This window comes from Salminus brasiliensis, chromosome 5 (genome assembly GCF_030463535.1).
Source record: "Salminus brasiliensis chromosome 5, fSalBra1.hap2, whole genome shotgun sequence".
NCBI lineage: Eukaryota > Metazoa > Chordata > Actinopteri > Characiformes > Bryconidae > Salminus > Salminus brasiliensis.
The window spans coordinates 19,889,981-19,913,192 of NC_132882.1; the positions used below are offsets into that span (position 1 = coordinate 19,889,981).

Below are 23,212 nucleotides of genomic sequence, written 5' to 3' on the forward strand. Positions count from 1 at the left end.
AATTCCAGTAAAACAATATTAGTTTAGTTTTACAGTAGATTGCAACTCGTGTTGGGTGTGCTTATGTCTAGCAAATTTTAAACACACCTCAACTCTGTTCTTAAAAGCGAGATTTGATTATTTGAGCCACCTGGGTATTAAACAGGTAAGATAAGAGTACCTATATATTCACCTCATGTGGGACTCTGCTGTGTTCAGTTTTAGTTTTCTAGATTAGAGGAACACACATTTTGGATTATTAACCAGCTAGCAACTAGTGAAGTATATACAGTCTCTGAGCAGGAGAGCATGGTTCTGTTCTGTTCCTTTCTTTGGTGCTGACTACTTTGGTTTGACTCTCTGGTATTAGTTAACATGGCTTTTTGCGTGAGGTTTTAATGCTATAGCTCTTTTTAATAAATGCTTTTCTGCTCCTCACACTCTTCCAAACAAATAATGCCACATGTTCCAACAGTACCCCAAACCACAGGTGGGGTTTGTGACCCTCACACCAGGTTATGCGGCATGTAAAAACAAAAGGATGAATCACACAGATTGCATGTTTTAATGACCATGTTATTGAACAAACATTTACACATACTCATTACAGAGAAGAGTGTGTTCAGCAAAAGTAGGACCTCAAGTGGGGCGAGACCATGCTGAAATGGTTGTTGATGGGTAAATTTGTTTTTCGTTGACTGGGATTGTTGGGGGACATAAGAACATGGCAGTTTGCTAAACTTGATCAGCTCCAGAGTTATTGGTGCCCTTTATGAAAAGTTGAAATCAGAATATTAAACTGGGTAATGTTTTGCAGGAGAGAGGAGGTATAGGTTCTAAAACTAGATCTCCATTATTTGGGGAGATGGCACTTGTTACGCAATGCATTTAGAGCAAGTCTGTTAACTTGAGGGCTCTTGGACCACTATGTAGAATTGTTTTTTTGAGTCTTCTGAACTGCTCCCTTCAGTAAATGTTTTCCTTTTCAGTTCAAATTTGGACACTGAGAGGGTCATTGCATTGTGTTCGGGGTCAATATCTAGCTGAAAGGTCCACCCACAGCAAAGTTTCAGCTTTCTGATCTCCTAGTGTTTAAAGGACTTATTTTCATTGTCAGTGAGTTTCACAAGAGCCCCTGGAACTACTAGCAGCAAAACACACCCAAAGCATAAATGATCCACCATATTTATAGTGTTTTTTTCCATGCAGTCCCTTTTTATCATGGCACATGACTATAGTGTGCATGTCCAAACACATCTGACCACATCACACAATTCCATCTATAGTTCCAATGAAGTTCAGCTGCTGCATTTTTGCGGCTTGCTCCTTTGGAAAGGCTTTGTTTCGGGAGCTGTTTGAAAAAGCTTTTAAGCATGAAGGGGTGTGTGTGTGTCTGGATTTGGAAACTTCAAAAAACAAAACAAAAACAAGATTAAACTAAACTGTGTAGTTCTGAAATTGATCTTTGGCTTTATCTTTGCCTCTCTTTACTAGTGTTCTCATGTGTCCTCTTCCTGGCAATCCTTTGTGTAATGGATCTAGGGTTATTAACTAGGGTTGCAATGGTGTGGGTTTTTCATGGTATGATAACTGTCTCAGAAACCATCACAGTATCACAATTCATCCTCTTATTATACAGTGACTTTTAGGAATAAAGGGATATTTTTTGGTTGAACTATAGTTACATATTACTGTAGTTAAAGACAATTTATTAATGAAGGTATAAAGCATATGTAAAATGTCTCCCTTTCGTTAAAAAAAAACTGCACTACAACTATTTGGTTTCCAGTTAGTGATTATTTTCATTATGATTTAATGTGCTGATTATTTTCCCCAATAACAGTACTAAGAAACATTTACATAGTATGATAACCATTCATTTTCACCTAACAACGGTATACCGCTGCAACCCTAATTTTAACTTTTAACCAATTTTTTAATTTTTCTAATCTGTGCAGATCCACAATTTCCTTAGTGTTGCTGATGACATTGCCCCATATGTTATGTAAAAAAATATATTATTGTTTAAATTAAACACCATTTGTGTAAGAATATTATAATGTATATGATATAAATGCTAAGGATTTTACATTTATGAGGAAGGTCTGAATCAATATATATGCCTGCCAATAATGCTGGAATTGACTGTATACACAAGTTTAACATAAAAATGAACTTGTGAAATTATGACTGAAACTGTGCTGGGTTAAAAATTCACATGAATAGGAGAATATTTTTCAGAAGTCAATAAGTTTATCTTAATAACTGCTGTCCCAACAAGAAATAAATAACTGTCTCAAAAGAAATGGAAGAAATAAATACCTGTCTCAAAAGAAATGGAAGAAATAAATAACTGTGCCAGATAAAAGGCGCAAATATTGTAAGCTCATTGAGCTCATATGATCAGCTATGTTTTTTTCTGCTGTTACAATATGGTTTCTTCACTTTCCTCAGACACCGAGCTCAGGTGAGACGTCCTCTGTGTGGAGATGGTTCTCCATAAACGACACAACATCCCGCCTCTGTGAGAACAGTTTAAGATTATTATCATCATGATTTGCCAGAGGTTATACTCCTTTAATGTTTTTTTTGACTGTGATATTTTATAAAAAAAAAAAACAATCAAACACAATATGGTTAAATATATACAACAATAACAAACACAATCAATAGAAAAATGTACTTCCTATTAGTAATCAAAATGAACAATTCTTCACAAAGTAACGTAATTCATAAACAAATGGCTTGGGTTTGGCCTACTAATGGTTACAGATTATACCATTATTACTTTATTTTCTTAAAAACTTGACATATCACAGATTGAAACTGATCTGTGTAGTCATCTGTTTATCAATGTTTTAAAGGCTTTGAATGTCACTCAGTCAATCAGATTTTAGAGCAAGAATTATATAAGAACTATAACTTGTCTAGTACCTGTATAGAAGTATTATCAATAGCATAGGACTCTCTGGAGCAGATAAACATGAACCTATTTTAACAATGCCTAATGCCAGGCATGGGCTAGATGGTTATAAAGCCCCCCAGCACTGAGCTGTGTAGCAATGGAACTGTGTTTTCTGGAATGATGGTGCTTAATCTAATTCATTTGGGATGAGCTGGAGAGTTGGGGATGAGGTGGGGTGAGGTGGCCTCACTAAAGCTCTTGTCAGTAAATGCAATCAGAACCTCACAGCAATGCTCCAAAAGCTTGCAGAAAGCCTTCTCTAGAGACAGTTATTCCAACAAAAGCAGGATAGACTATTTTTGAATACCCTTGATTTTGGAAAAAGTAATTATCTTAGAAAATATGACTGATAGTGTAAACACATGCTTACTTGATGCCACAGTATCTCAGATCATCTTTGCAGGCCATGTGCAGCAGGCTGTCCAGGGTGAACCCATGAGCCAGAAGCTGCAGGACAATATACATGGTTTCATCTTCAGACAGTAATGATGAGATCTATAAGCCCTGTTAAAACCTCTGTATATACAGCATGTCAGTGCTGAGTGTAATGCAACACATCTGCACTTACTGTGCTTATGGTGTGCTCATCCACTGGTACTGCTCTCAGCCAGCGCACCATGGGCAGGGTCTGAGCATTCTGGCACACAAGCTTATTACCTATGGGGTAATAATGACACAGTAAAACACATTAACACGGTCTTCTCTTGACTAGGTGGGGTCTATCACTGTTCTGCATCACAGGATGCTGACTTGAATTGACAGATTTACACAGACAGAAACCATATCTATTTTATAACATCATATCAACAAGCAGATTATTTTACTATACTAATATTAATGTCCAAAAAGATATGCCATAGAATAAGCATTTACCACTGGTATATTCAATATACATTTATATAATAAAGCTGATGAATCAAATCAGATGGCAGTGGAATCAAAATGGCAATGTAAACAAGCCACCAAATCAGAAGGTCAAAATCTAAAATGCTAGCCAACTGTGCAAGATGAATCTGGTGGTATTTTTATTATTTGTTTAATAGAGTGGTGACAAGCTGAGCGACATTACAGATCAGATCAGGAGGAAAAGGTGATGTTTTGAATGCAATGCAGGCAAAGTATTCTCCTACAAGACCGTTTGCTGGACAGAGCCCTCAGTTAAACCCTTCTTTTGTGAACATTTCATGAATGGATTTCAGGATGTAAGATGTAGTACAACAGCAAAAATGCAGAATCTTCGTAGTTATATGATTGCCTCCTAAACTGTTAGACATTCCGCCATACTAATCAAAGCAAATAATCCTACAGTCATGGGTTACACCCAACAGTGACACAGGGCTGTTTCAACAACTCTAATCACCGATGGCAGAAAACGCAAACCCTAAGGGTTTGGCTTGGATCTTGACTAGGTGTGACTGTCTAATGATTATGGCAAAACCCCACACTTTTCCCACAGCTGTACAAGTCAGTATTGTAGACATGCATCAGCAAGTGAGGGTGATAGCACCACACCTCTGTCACACCCTTCAGCTGACTCAGGCAAGAGCTTTCATTGACACACAGACAAATCAGACATCAACATGTAGAATGTAGAATTTAAATAGTCTGAACAAAAGTGTGGCCATTAAATGAAAGAATGAAGATTTTGGGAAAGGAATATGCCACACAGCCAAGGAGACAAGAAAAAGATGATGTTACCATTGCTCTCTAATGCAGCCTTGACCTTTAGGGCATCTATCTCCTCCTGTTTACTTTGCATGGAGTTCCTCAGAAGCTCCTGGTATTCTTTCTCCTTCTCGCTCAGCTGAGTCAGCAACCTGTAAAACAAAAATAAAGCAAGGCTTGAAGGTTCATTCAGGACTTCCTTATTCAGACACTGCCACCTTCTGGCCATTTATAAAGAACCGAGAGAATAACTGTCTAAGGAAACATGAGCTATGAGCTGCTAATTGTGCATTTGTGCCTGTTTTCTAAAGGTTAATACATCAAAAACATAGATACTAGATAATTACATAGACAATTACAGCCTGTAGTAATGAACTGTAAAATAGGGCATGTAAAGATTTCTTTGACAAAAGCTGAAGTATTCTTTTGGGTGGTACTTTTTGTCTTGTGGAACCAAAAGGCAATGTTTGTGGTGCCACAAAGGCAACAAATGACAAATACATTACAATACAAATAAAGAAGGTAATTTACAATTGTGTATATAATAATAAATTACATTATGTTATTAATAAATAAAAAAATAAAAAAAAGCACATATAATACTCTCTCACTGAGGGAGAGGCTGGGGTTAGGATAACTTTTGGGCAGGACGAATCAAAATGTATTCTTTGAGCAGCCCTCCTTAATTTCAGATGGTATAATAAATGTAGATAATAAAAACTCTACCCACAGACCAACAATGAGCACTGAGCTCTGCTCTGGGTACCTTCTGGTCTCCTGGCATAACTGGGTAAATTCTTGTACGAGTGGGCTGCAACTGCTGAGGAGGCCATTGGACAGACTGGGACTTGTGGCCTCCACTCCCTGCTTCTCTGGGTGCTTGGACAGGTCCTTGCCCTCAGTGTGGTGGGACCCTCCAGCTGGTTCCTGAGTGCTCTTTCTGGGTTTTTCTGAATCAGGAGATCCCTCCTCCATCTCAAAAGATGACTGCAGCTGCAGTTTTAGCTCTGAGAAACACAACAGAGAGGTGTGAGGATGATGGAAAGTGGCTAGATGGTGGACAGTATGAGCATGGTGACTGTGGATGGAGTATACCTGGCAGCAGCACATTGATAGCATCATGCACAGCCTGTCTGAGAAGGTTATCCAGAGCAAACATCCAATGAGGCTTCACCTGCCGCTGTCGCAGCACCTTCTTTACCTACAAAGAGACCACAGCACAGCTCTCGTTATGACACAATTAAATAAACAAAATACAGGTGCTGATTGCATATTATCCTTCTACAGCTGCATTACTGTATTAGTTATTTTTCAACAATATGTTTATAGTAAGTTACAGGCTCCAATATGATGTTTTCTGGCTGAAAAAGCTTGAAGATTATGAAGAAAACATATATAACAACCCAAATAGTTTTCCACAATTCTTTGTCTGTTAAAATGTCAGCATCTGAAAAGCTGTTGGGATTTCAGGGTGTGCATTGGGATAAGAGCTTTGTGCTCTGCTTTGCCACATTTTTACATCTCCCCCACAGTGCTCATTGCACAAACTGTACCACATACAGCATCCTGGAAGCTGAAGAGCGCTGCCTGCAGGCTGCTGAGAGGCACTGCGTCAGTATGCAGACTGGAGCGCAGTTTCAGGAGTCTGTTGGTGAGCTGTTTTTTGTCTGGCGATCGGATATTCTCTCTAAGACAGCCAATCAGTTGTTTGATGTGCTCTGAGGTAATAGAAGGTTCTTCAGTCTGCAGGAGGGAATAGTTAAAAACATTCAGGCAGTAGACCTAATTTCAAGGCAACATATTCCATACTGCACAATACAGCGACACATACAGATGTATACATACCTGCGGCAATGACTCCTGCATGTGGCCCACTACAAGGCTGATGTGGTCAGTAAGGACCCTGTGCAGAGTGTCTCTCCTCTCACTGTCCTTCCTCAGCAAGAAAAGGCCTAGGTTCTCTCCCGACACAGCAGAACTCGCTGTATCCGCCGGAGGCTCCTCTGGCACACTGGTGGACATATACACAAACACAAACACACAGACACTATCACTTCAATTCCACTCTCTACTGCCTGTGTAAAAAAGATGTGTGGTGGTTTAGTAGCACTGAAGCTCACGCCAAAAAGCTGTTGCTGCTGGGAGGGCTCTCTGAGATGTCACCTCCTCTGACATGGGACGTGGTTCTCCTCAGGTCAAGGGAGCTGGACAGGTCAGTCCTGGTGTTGTCCATGTCTTGCACCACTATTGGCACAGACATGCTCCTCTGGTACTCTACTATGAGCAACAAAACCAAATTAGTTTATATAAGTTCTATACTTGCATATAATGATTCATATTAACAGTTAGTGAGAAACGCTAAGATATACAAATAACAGAGCCATCTGTGTTGTAGCATCAGTAAGGTCTGCTAGTTTACCAGATGAGATAGTCTCAGACCCAGCTGAGTCTGGCATGAGCTTGGTCCTTTTCCTGGGACTGCCCTTAAGGAAGGCATTCTTCAGCAGCTCAGAGGCTGTGGCCCTCTTGTCTGGGTTAGGCTCGAAGCAGCACATTATGAAAGTTTTGGCCTCCACCGACATGGACTCTGGCACACTGGGGTGGATCTTAAACATGCCCACCTGCAATATATTCACAATATAGGCTTAGTCATTAGACATTGCTAATGTGTGTAATGTAAATGTTTTTACAGTTTATCAGAAAGCAACAGCATTTAGACATGAATAGCCCTGTTTAAGAGCAGTACCTTAAACATTGCAGCCTGTGGGCTTCCCAACTCATGAAAGGGGGTTTTCCCAGTGGCCATCTCAATAATCGTACAGCCCAAAGACCAGATATCAGCTGGCTTTCCGTATCCCCGTGGGCCCTGGTCTATAATCTCTGGAGCCATGTACTGCAGAGTACCTTCACACACACCAGTGATAAAAATCATTAAAACGTGTGATCTGTGTAAGTAGCATTCTCCCACTTTTTTCAAAAAGTGAAACATACTAAAGAATATGGAGGTCATAAAAAACAATACTCCGGTACCAACTCCATTCCAAAAGAGGACGGTACTTGGCTCAGAAAATAACACTAATAAGTAGATACCAAAATTAATAATAAGGGAAAAACTAATTATAATTATGCTTGTCAAACATCAACCATCATACAAATAACTTTTATATAATAAATAATAAGCTTAAAAACACTCATATTATCAATTTCTAACAAGATTAATGGGATGTTAACTATTTTTTATAATCTTTACAAGCAAACAAAACTAGAATTAACTAATTATGTTAATATGTACATCTCAAAAGAAGAGATTAAGTAAGTTAGTTAGTTAGTTAGTACTAGGTTAGTAAGTTTAGTAACCTAGGATCTCCTGAATATAACGTGTTACAGCCTCCTGTAACATTTTGTCATTTTTTGGTGAATAAAGGTATGTCCAACTACCTAGAAGTGAAATAACAAAAGACTTCATTCCAAAAACTGTGTTTGTTTTTCCCCAAATAAAAAACAAACTGATACTGATACTGAAAATGATTTGGTATTCTGGTAATAACATCCATACTAAAGAGAGTAAGAAACCAACAGAAACAGAAAGAAAGAGACAAAGGTGCACATATTTGTCACTGTACTATGTACAGCAAATGTGTCCTTTACATTTTACCCATCTGTAGTGGGTAGTGAACACACACACACACACACACACACACACACACTAGTGAACTAGGGGCAGTGAGCAAACACACACACCGAGAGTGGTGTGTGTGAGGAGAGAGGAAGCAGAGAGTGTTAAGGGCCTTGCTCATGGGCACAACAGTGGCAGCTTGCAGAGCCCGGGTGTTGAACCCACAACCCTGTAATCAATAGCCCAGTGCTCTAACCACTGAGCCACCACTGCCCACTGCCCACTCTTGTATTTGTTAACTGTAATTACACAAACCTGGCATGTACAGACAGACCAGATTAATGTCAAATGAGGCGTGAGCATGCAAGTAAATTTGTCCAAGAGAAAAAAACAGCTTTATTGACACCCATCACACACAAACACACAAAATCAGTGAGCGTGAGAAGTGCTAATAAAGTCACTTTAGGACAAAGTTCACCTGTGAACGTCTCTGTACAAGGGTTGATTCCTGCTAGTCTTTTAGATGTTCCAAAGTCAGATATCTTGAGTACGCCACTGTATGTGTTAATCAGGACATTGTCACCCTGGAGAGATATGTAAAGCAATAAGAATAAACAAAACAAAAATGTTTATTCAGATTTATTATGGCTAGGTACTACAGCTGAATGAAATGATCGAGCCGTACCTTGATATCTCTGTGAACAATCTGATTATCATGGAGGTATTTCAGTCCTTCCAGGATCTGCTTGGTGTAGAAGACAATAGTGGGCTCATTATCCTTCAGAGGACCCCACTGTGACCTTAAGAGTGAGGACAGGCTTCCTGTGGAAAGAATATAGCCACGTGGCTCAATGTTCTTTTGGCACAGTTAAGATAACAAGAACAAGCATTGGCATTATTCTATCAGGCAAACTTTTACTGGTGTTGCCTAGGTGGATAATGAGCATTCATCCAAAAGCTATCTATCACACATCCATCCACATACACACTTCCAGCCATAAAGGACTGAAGACAATAAGAGAATGATGAGAGGTTTTCTACACCATACTGTGTGGAAAATACAAGTGGCACTGCTTGTACAGTTGAACAAATGGGGCAGAGTTAGACAAAGATGTAGGGCAGTACTGCAGCACACCTCCAGGCACTTCCTCCATGAAAATCTTGATGAAGCCACCTTCGCTGACCGAACCCAGGTACTGGACAATGTTGCGGTGTTTCAGCCTCTTGTGTAAGGCTATCTCTTCATGAAGCGGCTGGGAGTACCTACAATTCAAAGACAGAAACTTGTAAAATCTTTGTACTGTAATTCTACTCGAGTGAAATGATCAATGATGCAATTATGTTGCATGTTTTAAGGTTCTTAAGCCATTTGTGTTGACAGAAATAACCTAAAGTAGAGAGACTAGTAAATGCAGAGTGGAAAATGTCTAAACAGTCTCTCTAGAGGATGAACACTTTCATGCCCTTGGGACCTCTAAATATATCCAGTGAGCTGAATGCTTCTTCCAGTTTAACAGAAAAGAGTAAACATCTTTGGAAAAAAAAACATAGATCAGCTTGTGTGAGCATAGACTAAATCAGCCATGGTTCAGTGTAGTGTATTAGAACAGTGTTTTTCAAACAACAGTTCTGGATCTCTGACTGCTTTCAGATTAAAAAATTATTGAATAGCTAATGATATGCCTGGTAACTTTGGCTACTTTGAAGATGCATTAATATTACAAGATATTCACAATATAAAACTGCAAAAGATCAGTTAGATGTATGTTATTCTCCTAAATTGTACATCTCAAATTACAATTATTGTTTTGATCATTTATGGCCAAGATGAAGTTTGGCAGCTCACATGCAGCCGAGGCAGCAGTTGCAGCATGCGTTTACAACAAACATGGACTATAAAGTCTATACAGTCTACATCCCTTGCAGAGACCTTGCAGGAAGGCTGCTCTGGTGTGTTCAGGATGAGTTGACTGGAAGAGGGTCATAAATCCAAAGCTATGTTTTTGTTGTGGATGTTACAGCATCAAATAGGAAAAGCCAACTCTAAAACACATGAAACACAATGAAACACAAAGAATAGGAAAGATGGACAGAGAATCAAAGCAAAAAGGTGTCCATACGTGCTGTCCTTCTCTGGGATCTCCTTGATGGCAATGCGCACTTGATTGTTCGGGTCTCTCCCAGCATACACAACTCCGTAAGTGCCTCTCCCGAGCACCACCTTCTCTCCATTCTCCCCTTTTTCATATATGTACTGAAAGAATTACAGAGACACATCAGAGACTAGACCCCAGAGATCTGTGTTTTAGTGGTGGAAGGTATCACCCTCAAACATATCTTCAGTGAGAAACCCAAAAAGAGCTTTCATCTAGGACACAGTGACAGAGAAGAAAACCAAGGAGAACAAATGTGACAGTACATATGATGGAATGATTTACACATGGCCACATTACGGCATTCTATAATAATTCCTCAACTAACTATATTTTGAACCCTTTACACCCCCAATTAATTCTTCTATGCATTGCTGACAACTCGAGAAATGTTTATTCCCAGGAAACAAACTGAGAGATTGTAATGGAGATACAGTCAGGGGTTAAACTTTGATTTAACCTTCTTCAATGGGTGGAAACCGTTTGACCAATTGTTAGATGGTTAGATGGATTTACGTGAGGCGAAGTAGACAGGGACTCAGAGTGTGAGTCGAGCATTAATTTGGAAACAACTGTAAAGGTAAGGTGCAACGATAAGGAGAAGTATATACACTATTTACAACACATCCTGGCTCAAGCAGAAACTTAGGACAGAGGTGCAGCTGCAAAACTGAAACCTCACTATCACAATCACACACTGACACTCTCACTACTATAGACAGATAGTTCAGAGAGTTCAGGTGTTCCTCCAACAACTAGCTCCCCAGGGCATTGGAACAGTAAGCCCCGGTACTGTATACTGTGTACTGTATACTGTATACACCATGGTATAACATCATCGTCATTACATCTCCTTCGCTACTAAAACCCTCCCATCCCCCAGTCGGTGGATCCTCCCAACAGAGTTTAGAACGGCACCTGCTCTCTGCGCCACCCCACCCACGGCCACAGGATGGATCTCAGGTAAGTATTCTCTGTGTTCATTAAGTAAATGTGTTACTATCTCAAAGGTAACGTCTCTAGAGGTGACTCGACTGGTTATGGGGTTCGTAGCACTGGCTTACCCAATCATTTTGTCAGTGTTAATGTATTGAGTTCTCAGCAATGACATCATGTAAATGGGATTATGTAATCTGTTTCTGTCCTAATGACCTCTGTCCTCAGTGCACTTACCTCTAACACCCCTCCACTGTCAGGGCCAGGGTCATCCACTGAAGCTTCACTCTGACCTATCAGAGAACTCACTAGCTCACAGAATCTAAGGGAACAGTGTTACATTCACATGAGTGATGGGTGGAATGGAAAATTTTGTATTCATTTTGTATTTAAAAGCCCACACACAGATAAAGGAGATAACCATAACAACAGACCAGCCATGAGTCAAACGTACAACAGTTCTTTTATAATCATTATTTAAAATCCTAAACAAACAGATCTAAATTAAAATCTGAACAGATTGAACAGTCAGTGAAGAGCAAATGCAGCTAGCTGCTAGCTTAAAAAAAATAAAAAAATAAAAAAATAACCCCCTTTTTTATCTCGGTTATAGCATACACGTAACAAGACATTTCCACACCACACCTTTTTCTATTTGGCCAGCTGAATGTGTGGCAAGTGTGCATCACTCACCCATTGCAGTGCAGATCACTGGGAAAGCACAGCTGGAAATCATCAGAGTTGTAAAGGACATATAGGAAGCAGCTCCGCTCATCAAATTTCGAAATGCTAATGGAGATTGTTACACAACATTCAGCAGACAAAGACAGAACATAGGCTGATACTTATCTTATCTACCTATTATACAACAAGCAATCTAAACTTCCAGGTCTGTCTGAATATGTGTCATCCAGAGGCATAAACCAAACCTATCTATACAAATCCTCGTAGTGTTCAATAAGGTTTGTTCACATTACTACACAATACGTCTCTGTTGTTTTGTGTTATTTTTATGTGGGAGAGAGAGAAGTGTATCCGGCCAAATAACAGTTATACAATATTTCCACCGAAGCAAACATATGCAGTAAGCAGTCATTTAAAAAGTCAAGACAATGATGTCATTGTACATATAAGTGCTAGGACAATAATAAATAAATAAATAAATAAATAAACAAATAAGGCTGGATATGAATGAAGAGTAACCAACAGCCCTATTTTGCAGAATGTGCTGATCAGATCTGATCTGTGGCAACACGCCACCAAATTCAGTAAGTGATTCATTTTGCTAACATATGCTCGGAAAACAAGTCGCCCACTGAAGTGGTCTGAAGTGAAGACAAGGGGAAAGTACACTGTGCCTTCGGCGTGCAGCCAAAATTGCTGAAGCCAATGCAGCAGTCACGACTGAAGCCATGCCCAAAGGAGGCAAAGGAGGAAGTTGTAAAAATAACAGAGAAAAAGGCGATGGAATCAGGAAAAGACACAGTAGGCATCTGGACATACACTTCTGCATAATCCTGTCATCTCTATTGGGCAGAGAGAGAGAGAGAGAGAGAGAGAGAGAGAGAGAGAGAGAGAGAGAGAGAGAGAGAGAGAGAGAGAGAGAGAGAAAGAAAGAGAGAGAGAGAGATGTGGCATTCTTCATACCTCACTCCACGAATCGCTGATGCAGGGAAAGTCCACTTATGGAGACCTTTCTACATGAGTCAAGACAAAACAAAATATGACCATTAGAGGCGGAAAAAACAATTGCCAAGGGTCTTGCTTTTTGTGGTTTTTGTGAAAACCATGGTCAGAGATCAAAACTAGGTAAAGTGGGTGGAGAAGGGGAAAAAGGGAACGGGATCAAAGGGATTTTCATTTTCATAAAAAATAGAGGTAAGGTAAGGTAAAACCAGGGGAGTATTTCACAAAGCAGGATTCCTCAGTTAACTAAAGAGCTTAAGCTCAAAGTTGAAGACTGTTCAATTTAAGTTGATAGCCTTTAACTCATGTCCTATTAGACAGGTTTGGGCTTAGGTTATTATAGAAATTTAAAAACAAAAACAAAAAACACTAGAAGGAGGGAAATCACCAAACAGTGTACCAATGAATGCAAATACAATCACAATTCTAATTTCTTCACAATGAAATAGACTTTTATTAGCCTTTTTCTTTTCAACCTGACACTTGATGATATGAATAAGGAGACATTAAACACACTAGCACATTTGCAGTCCTATTAGTCAAAGTCACAGCAAAAATAATGAAGTAAACAAAAGCATGTAATAAAAGAGCTATAAGTAATAAACAACTGCAACTTAGAATCAAAAAATAAATTAAGCATCTTGATCTTGGCCGACTGAATCATGCACCACTAATACACATGCACAAATACTGTCTACATAGTGATATGGTTTTAGCAAAGTTAAACAAGATCAACATCCCTCTACAACCAAAACTGTGATAATTGGAATTGTGTGCTGGCCTGTGAACACTGAAGCTTTGTCCTACCTTACTGAAACTCAATGCAAATCTACTGCAGCAAAACAACCTTCAGCCACAGTGCTGGTTCTGCTTCAGTACACAACAGTGTGTAAACTTCACACCGTTGCATCAAATTACAGTGCTGTGAAACTGTGAAACCAAACCCAAGCTGAACAAGCATTACACATTGACTCAGACAATCCTCCCTATCGTTTAATAGATAAGCGCCATATTAATAATTCAGCAATGCATTGAAGAAATGCCCAGCAGTGACATCACCAGCGTTATTTAGCTGGAAACCACAACCCAGGGGCAGTGGGCAGTGTATGAGACAACAGTGTAGATCGGAGATAGTATTAAGAGCAAAAGTAGACAAGAGCAGAGCAGAAACACTGTTGCGTACCTTCAATGGAGCAACATGTCTCAGTTGCACTGTGCGGCTTTGATCCTCCTCATTCACACTTACAATACTGGGCTGGAATACCTTAGTAGGCTCCAAGATTAGGACCTGGAATCACAGATAGTAGATACGCTACTTATTATTGACTCCAATGCACACTAATTCCAGTGCTCACCAACCCTCCTTTTTGTTGATCTTTTTTGTTGATCTTTCTGTCAAATTCAATCAAATAACACCTGGTAGTAAAAACACTGATTAGGGCAAGAGTAGCTAAAACCCAAAACTATAAGACAAAAAAGGAGGTTTCTATGTTTAACTGGGGAAGATGATCAAACAGAGAACCGAATCTCCATTTCTTTCTTTTACCTGCCATGAAGAATTCTAGCAAAGACACAAAGCTCTAAGAGAACAGAGATACATACTGAATGAGACGTATGTAAGCAGCATACTGAAAAAGGTCTTAAACTAAGTGAAAAAGCAGCATTTTTGTAGAGTAAGAATGAATTGAACGTGGTTGAACTGGATTTCAGTACTGCATATAAAGTAGTTCAAATTTGAATCAAAAATGTCATATTGTAAAAAATGTCAGTGTGTTTTTTGTTGTTCACACTGCCATGCAAGTAACAAATGTGGGTCATTTATGAAAAAGATCAAATTCAGGTCACTTTTATCTGCCGTGTGAACGTAGCTTAAAGCAGTTTTCACACATAGGTTGTTTGCTATATATCAAATCTATACCAAAGATTAGACTTTCATAACATTGCATTAGCTAAAGAGCAGCAAATCATTCAGGTGGATGTTTTCTGATCATCTGGTCATACATTTGTCAGGGATACAAGCGCTTTTACTTCTAAGATTGCTTCCAAAAGAGACAAAAAAGACCCGTTTTCCTATTCTTACTCTTAGGCCCAGTCCTAGAGGCTCCCTGTCCTGCACATTTTAGTGGTTTCCCTGCCTTAACACACCCACTGCAACTTTGAAAAGACTTAATTAACCGGTTAGTTGACTCAGGTGTCTCAAAGGGTAATCAATACATGTTCAGGGCAGGGTGTCTCCAGTACCAGGGTTGAGAAAAATATGTTCTTGGTACATGTGCCAAAATACAATGTTTTTCACTATTATTTTATTAATTATTATTCATTTGTGCTGTCAAACAAGAGTCAAATGTTAAAACAGTACAGCAGTGCCATGCACAGAGGAGTGACCACACCTGTCTAAACTGACTGAGCTAAAGAAAAAGTCTAAGTAGTACACAAAAAATAGGTAGAAATGAAAATACACAAAGTGTAAATCCACACGATACAGGTTGCTGACCAGTGCTCTATGGTAATGCTGTAGCTTCTCATCTGTAGATTCTCATCTTTACACTCACTTACAGGGCAGTGGGCGGTGGACACAGTAGGCTTGCATGCTTGAACCATTAGCTCCATCCAAAAGTCCACCATGTCCTGCTTGGGGTGCCTTACTTCTGGTGGTTTGGCAAACTGCTTGTACAGGATATACGTCTCCATGACCGAACCCAGATACCTAAAACAATGCCCACACTGAAGAAATCAAGGCCAAGTAAAGCAAAACTAAATAAGTCTTAAATAGATGAAGGGTTTCCTGTACGATTTCAGGTGGTCTAAGTGTGAGGAAATCTGAGCAGTTTTTTTTTAAAACATGCTTTAGTTTTTTTGTTTTTTTGTCATCAAAATCATTAACATCAGTAAAACTGAAGATCATTTAGTTTGAATATTTAAGCAAAAATTGTAGGTTCTGAAGTAAAAAGAATGTGGAAGATGTATGTTTATTAGCTCATGAGATTTTGCCCTTCGGCTGAGTTGTATAAATACATTGATAAACAGTTCTAGCACACAATATGTCAAACTTAGTCTTCCTTGGAACATGGGCTGGTATCTACATAACGGTGATGAATAAGGGCCATCATGTAAACTGGAACACTCACCACATTGGGGCATTGAGTCGGTAGAGTTTCTCAGAGGCCTCTATGACCTTCTTGTGCTCATTGGCCAGAATCCCAGCCCCGAGGTAGAAGCCAACATCCCAGTAGTCTTGCATCTTCTCCAAGCTGCCTTTCCGGCCAAGCAGACTACTTAGAGTGACGCCTGACTCCATGGACAAAACAAAGACAACAAAAACAGTGAGGTTAGCTAATACCGAAATCACACAAGCCAGTTTAATTACAGCATTAGTTAACCTGAGAACTTAAACACTACTCACTCACTCACTCACTGTATCACCCCTGTATTAACTGAACAAGAAAATCTGCTGAGAGCTACGTGATGCAAGAGTAGGGCATGAGTGTATAAGGCTGACAATATAACTTCACAACATGCGCAGATAAAGGGGAACAATAACAATTCAACCAAAACTGGTGTCGTTTCCTTGAATATATAGGGCAGGGAATTGACGTGTAGGGTAAGAATTACACAAACATACCGATCTTGCGCAGCTCAATAGAGGTATCAAATTCATGGCCGGCAGCCATGAGGATGACAACAATGTTGATGCCTGAGTGAAGAGCAGGCTCCATCTCAAAGGCTTTACCATACCTGGGACAAAATACATTAATATAAACAAGACGTGATTCCAGTTTGCATCTTTGTGTCAAAAAGAAACTTTCTTTCAAGACGTTCAATAGAAACGTTACTGACTTCTACTACTACAGTCTGTCACTGGTAGCTTCTCTACCAACAGAACATATAAAACATCAATCAACTGGACTCCCTCAGCCACCCTTTTTCACCTCACATTAACAGACAGAACTCAATGATACTTATCTACTATCTGACAACCAACTCAAGTCCTCATTATGCAGAAGTCATTATGGCAGTGCATTTATTCTGTAATCATGAGCCCATTTGTGGTTTTACAGTGCTTTTATCTTTTACAGCAGAGTCACCTTGTCTTTAATGTACTCATTTACATTATTTCTATAAAAGGAGAAAATACAGCCAGTCCCTGATCATGAGCACCAGCAGAAAACTCTAGTTTGCTAGCGTAGTTCCTTTCCAAAAAGAACTCATACATTGCCCAGGCCATTCTAGAGGATCCCAGGTCACCTTCTGTAACAGTACTAAGAGACTGTCTTGAAGAAAACATACTGGGTGACAAGGGTGCAGGCAAAACAAGAAGTCACTCTACAGACTTACAAACAATGGGCCAGGGGAAGAAGAGAATGCCTGCATGGCTCTGTTAGGTAAAACACATGATCTCTGTGGGAACTAAACCTTGTATCCCTATTTGTCTTTCTAACATTTTTCTCATTATTTGAAACGATAAGCTATTGTTTATCGTTTTCAGGGTTACATGAGTAACCCTGGAAGTCGTTTTGAATAAGAGTGTCAGCTAAATGCCATAAATGTAAATGTAAATGTTTACATTTTGTCAATATCTCATGATCCATAATAAGCTAATACATAAATATCATTGGGATTTCATTCCTATCATGTAAACTTAACATGTTGGAGAAACAAGGGGATCGTTCTGAAAGCAATTATATCCTTTTTTTTGTACACAATAGATATGTTGTTTGTTTGAGCCTTATGAAAGATTTTGTACGATTCTACTTGATTTCTGCATTTCCCTTTTGAGAAGAGAGACCAGGGACAGTGAGCACAAGAGTGTGGTATCTCACCAGTAGCAGGCCTGGTCACGGCTGTGTATGTCCAAGAAGCCAGAACTCATAAACATGTCCTTGTAAATGCGTCCACAGAGGCAGTACACATCTGATGCCACCTGTTCTCCTGACTCGACTAAGGGCAGAATGACTGATAAGGCTTTGGCACGGTCTCCAGGGCAATTTCTCCTGGAAAGATTAGTCACAGTAAACAGGATGCAGGATCACATGTTTACAGTGTTTATAATAACCACATTTTAATCAGAATGTATAAAAATCTACAAAGATGAACTACACTGTAAACCTACAAAACACTATGAAGCTCCAGAACACACTGCCCATTGCCAGTTAAAAAACAGTCCACAGTCCTAGCTACAACTGTAACTTCAATGAATCAGTCAATAGAAAAAGGTTACCTGTTCAGAGCAAATATGTACTGAAATTTGATGTTTGGCTGTGCTGCCACCATGCACATTGGCAGGTTATTCAGGGTTTCCACCAGATTAATTATAGACTCGTAGTCCTGCGGTGAGGGATTAAATTACATTTCATTATTTACATGTTCTACAAGCGAAGGACGTAGACACTGATATGTTTACCACTTGATAACAAGATAACAGAATTTAATATAATTCTGCATGAGTTCATAAATCAGGTTGTTGTTTTTTTCTCAATCATAGCAACAAACCCAACAAAAACAGCACCAGTGCAGGCACAAGTAAGTGTATGTCTAACTCACAGTGAGGATATGTACACAATGCACATTTATTACATCATAACATGACATGTCAGCGTGGCGAGAGTCTCAACTGATTTATTACTAGGAAAGTGTCTGCTAGCAAGAGGCAATTAAATTAGCAGTGTAGCGGTCCCACGTCCTGTTTGGCCATATTTTACACTCTCACCTGGATGTCACGGTACGACAGCAGAAGGCTCATGACAACGTCCGCGCTGAGGAGCTCTACAGTGTCCAGACGCTTCTGGATACGTCCAAGCTCTTGGCTCAGGGCCTGCCCACTGAAACGCTCCCGTGCCATGCGGATGTCCCGTCGGATAGACTCATGGAAGTACTCGCTGCAAAAAAAGCCCAGTCTTTCAATTCATTTACATTTATGGCATTTAGCTGACACTCATATCCAAAGCGACTTACAATGTTACTGGTAATACAGAGGTGGGCCAATGTAGTGTTAGGAGTCTTGCCCAAGGACTCTTATTGGTGTAGCGCAGCATAGTCACCCAGATCAGGACTCGAACCCCAGTCTCCCACATGGTGTGGTAGCTCACTGGCAGGTAGTGGTGTTATCTGTTGTGCCACACCAACCACATATGGAACATATGGAACATTCTCAAATAGTAACATAAGCGCTTCCATTTACGTGCAAACTAATGTTGAGCTGTATGGTCAAATTTTTTACCCTTTAGTTTCACTTTATTTTGAGGTTTATTTGACTCTGAAAAGTCTTAGTTGGGGGCATTGTTCAAAAACGAATGAACAGTGGATGGAAAGAAGTGGGCCAGGAAGCATTCTCCCATCCACAGATCAGGAATCAGATTGTTTTGTGTCAGTCACCCGACGAATGAAAGAGGAATGCACATAGACAACTACTAACCTTGCGTGGATATGCACGCTCTCCAATAGCTTTACCAAGCGGTCCACTAAAGGGGTCAGCAGGGGTTCGATGGTAAAGCTTGGCTGCAAAAGCTCCTTGATCCCCCGCATAAGATTTGCATCACAAGCAAACACCTTTCCTTGAGGAGACACCATGTATGGGATGAAGGTATAGCTCCCACACTGCTCCTGTTGGAACATGGTTGATTAAATCAATCAATTTCTATTGAATTGTGTGGAAAAAAAGGTTTCTACTCGAAGCTTAGCATGATCTCATGAATTACAGTCAGTGAGTCACCTGAAGCTCAACCTCAACAAGACTGAGCTTGATCAAGCCATTTCCCCACATAAACTTCCTGGTCACTACAGCTTCAGAAGCACAAAGCCTTGGCATAGTTGTGGATGACCAGTTATCATTCCCCTCTGCAAAATATGGAGAATTTAACCCTTTCTCTATAAGAAGGGTGCTCAAGTGCCTGTTCAAGCCCCTGTCAAGGTTTGACAACTGCAAGTCTCTCCTATGTGTGCCGTCAGGCCCTTGCAACTGATCCAGAACCGAGCAGCATGTCTTATGACTTCCTACGTTTTGCAATACCAGTCCTTTACTGCATTTTCTTCACTGGCTTCCTGTAGCTAACTGCATCAGTCATAACACTGATGCTGGCCCACAAACGGCCCAGAAATCCTCATATTGCCATGTTAGAAAAAATTCTGTATCTCCATTTTTTTAATTGTTTACTTTTTGACATAATGTGAATCTGGCAGTTGTTCTTTACATTATGTCAACTGTAAACTTCCTTTGTAAAATTGCTGTTTTGGAGATACAAGGTTTTGGCATGACAGTAACAAAATGTACGTAGAGCCCTTTGAGCTTCAATATGTCTTGGCTTGACACACAATCCTTCAAGATGAACGTAAGACAAGCATCCAGGGTTTTTTTTTTCGTCCTGGTGCAAAAGTGGTGGGATGAACCTCCCCTGTATTTAAACCTCCCCAGCTCAGCTCAGCTCAGTTTAAGCACTGGCTGGAAACCCATCTGTTTCAGGAGTGCTACACTCAGCCCTGATTCTGCAGTTATTAAAGCCTTGTGATTGTTTTTATTCATATGATATTTGGGTGTAGTGCATTGTGTGTATCTAGCTGTTGGGTATTGTTCCTCTTTTGCAATCTAATCATACTGACTTTGTATTTTGCAGTGTCTGCGCTCAAAAGTTTCTCAGGACGCTAGTCTATTCACACTACCTAGAGATATTTACTGAGTGGACTTAGAAAAGAAATCCAGAATCCAGTCTCATATCTGTGAAAGTACACACACACACACACACACACACACTAAGAAGGTGCTGAAACTCTTTTTAAAAAACTGTTCTTATCCATGTCAGTTCAGCACGGCACCAAGAAAGTTTCAAACCACCCACCTTAAGCACTTGAAGGTCGTTCTCTTGCTTGTTGCAGTACAGTATTATGTTATTGGTCATGCTGAAACTCTCTCTCACGCCGAGGTGATAGAAGAGTGAAGGCTGCCGAAAAGAGTCACTCATTTCAACAACTGCAACATCTGGAACACACAAGTGAAGAGACTTTTAGCGGACCTACAGTCCAGAGAAGGCCTTAACAGGGACAGATGGGAAGCTCCCAGCATGTTTGCACTTGCCTGCGTTGTAGAAATCATCCAGTGTGTCCGTGGTGCCCAGTGCTATGCAGGCAAAGGGGAGTGTGTGCAGGAGCGCGTGCGAGTCTGCGCAGGCTTCCCTCAGGCAGCGCAGGGACAGGTTCTCCTCCGTTTGGGCCAATGACGAGTCCTCCACGGCGATATACACCACCGACAGGGCTCGGCTCCGGCTGCGGGGCGAAACCGAGGTTTTACTCGTAGAGCTCAACTCGATAGCCAGAGGGTCCTGCCATAAACATCCAGCCGAAACTCGGACAGGGTCTTTCCGCTTGACTTCGTGCAGGCTCATGCGCCTGCGCTCCGTCGTGTACATCGCGTTCAGAGTCACTGGTCAGAAACTTTCTCTGTGGAAAAAAACGTGGAGAAACTTCCTCTGCGGAGAGTGCGGAGGAACTAGCCTCTCTCTGTGGAGAGTGTAGTGGAGAGAAGCTCCTCCTTCTCCTCCTCTTTCTTTTGTGTTTGTGGTGAGAGAAGGGAGAGAGCAGACCGCCCTGCGGCTTCTGTCAAACTGTGGCGAAACTCGCCTTCAGGAATTTCCCAGGTGAGAGAAGTGGGCGCGTGCTCTGAAGCCTATTGGCTGCACCATGGCCACGCCCACCCTGACCGCCGCAACGGCTTTCTGTAGCGTTCTGACGGAAACACACCGACACGCGCGCACACACACACACACACAGACACACAGACACACACATATATATAATCTCTGTTTGTTTGAAAATTGTTATGAATATCGATTGTAAAACTGTCTCACACCGTTGCTCAAACATCCCATGGTGGCCTAAAAAGGCTTGTTCTCCGGGCTGAGAATACCGAGGTCCCAACATTAGAGGCTACTTTGGCTACTGATCTGTTTAAGAGCACATCGTCAGTGTTACGCAAAACCTTGCTCCAAGAAATCTCCATATTTTTGCATTTTATTGTTACTTTTCGACATAATGTGAATCTAACAGTTGTTCTTTACATTGTGTCAAATATTCATGATGATTGGACCAATAGAAATGCATGATAAAGTCTGGATACTGCTGGTCCAAATATCTGCTACTGTAAACAGGTAATAGCAAGAACATGATGAACTGATTTACAAAACATGTGTAAAGTTAAAGATTACATTTCTTTATTATTTTAAGCAAGATTACTTTTTATTTCTCTCATTTCTTCTGCAGCTTAAAAATAAAAACACACATTTTTGTATTGTTATTATTATTATTATTATTGTATCACAGTTTGATGTTATCATGAAACATTACATAATTAAAAATCTTTTCTTGCAATTTAGAAAATGTGACAATATTCCAGTCCTGTTCATTTCTGTGTTTCTGAGTTCAGTGTGAAATAATAACAGATACCAATCTGTTTTCCTGAGCTTTTCTATGTTGTTTCAATGCAAACAAAAGAAATGAACATTTAAATACTAAAGCATTTGTGATTGTGACAATGGTGCAATATTTTTGGCTATGACTGTAATAATAAAAATCCATGCCAGAAGATTATCATCAGATCTATATGTTTTATCTTACTGAGCTTAAAACAAGTAGTCAACAAACATACACTATATGGACAAAATTACTGGGACACACCTCTTCATCACTGAATTCAGCCCTGTTGGCACGGGTGTATAAAATCATTGAATTGAACATTGAGTTCATTGAATTATAGCATGGTACTGTAATAGAAAGATACAGATACAATCAGCCAGTTGGGTGACACATCTTCTCTCTCAGATATTCCATGATCAACTGTGAGTGGTATTATTGAAATGCAGAAGCATTTAGGAATCACAGCAACTCAGACCATAAAGCGACAGGCCACATAACGTTATGGGGTTGGGGTCACAGAGTGCTGAGGAACATAGGGGACACAAGTCACCAATGCTCTGCTGACTTAATGACTGCTGAGTTCCAAACCTCTTCAGGCATTAACTTCAGCACCACAACTGTCCACCAGGAGCTTCATGGCATTCCTATGGCCGAGCAGCTGCACGCAGGCCTTACACCACAAAGCACCGGTCGGATGTAGTGGTGTAAAACACACAGCCAGTGGACTCTGGAGCGTGTGGAGTGAAGAATCACGCTTCTGTATCTGTCAGAATGTTACCTGCCTGATCGCATTGTGCCAATTGCAACATTTGG

At 40.3% G+C, this 23,212-nt stretch overlaps 1 protein-coding gene across 3 annotated transcripts; it reads right to left on the bottom strand.

Annotated features, from left to right (window-relative positions):
• Nucleotides 1-525: 525 nt before the first annotated feature.
• On the bottom strand, nt 526-21,541 carry LOC140556169 (mitogen-activated protein kinase kinase kinase 5). Of its 3 annotated transcripts, none has more exons than XM_072679772.1 (28): nt 21,066-21,541; nt 20,830-20,969; nt 19,413-19,600; nt 18,708-18,876; nt 18,219-18,325; nt 17,821-17,991; nt 16,623-16,735; nt 16,129-16,288; nt 15,557-15,707; nt 14,184-14,288; nt 12,962-13,011; nt 12,008-12,025; nt 11,552-11,636; nt 10,346-10,479; nt 9,361-9,488; nt 8,911-9,047; nt 8,704-8,809; nt 7,356-7,513; nt 7,029-7,230; nt 6,730-6,886; nt 6,455-6,620; nt 6,170-6,352; nt 5,705-5,810; nt 5,376-5,616; nt 4,643-4,761; nt 3,513-3,601; nt 3,315-3,391; nt 526-2,501 (listed from the first exon to the last, which is right to left on the bottom strand). In XM_072679772.1, exons 1-28 carry the CDS (start codon nt 21,394-21,396, stop codon nt 2,405-2,407), a joined length of 3,888 nt encoding a protein of 1,295 aa, XP_072535873.1. In that variant the 5' UTR covers nt 21,397-21,541; the 3' UTR covers nt 526-2,404. The 3 variants fall into 3 exon arrangements, with proteins under 3 accessions (XP_072535873.1, XP_072535872.1, XP_072535871.1); XM_072679771.1 differs by having other exon boundaries at nt 6,730-6,883; nt 12,008-12,103; XM_072679770.1 differs by having other exon boundaries at nt 12,008-12,103.
• Nucleotides 21,542-23,212: the final 1,671 nt, after the last annotated feature.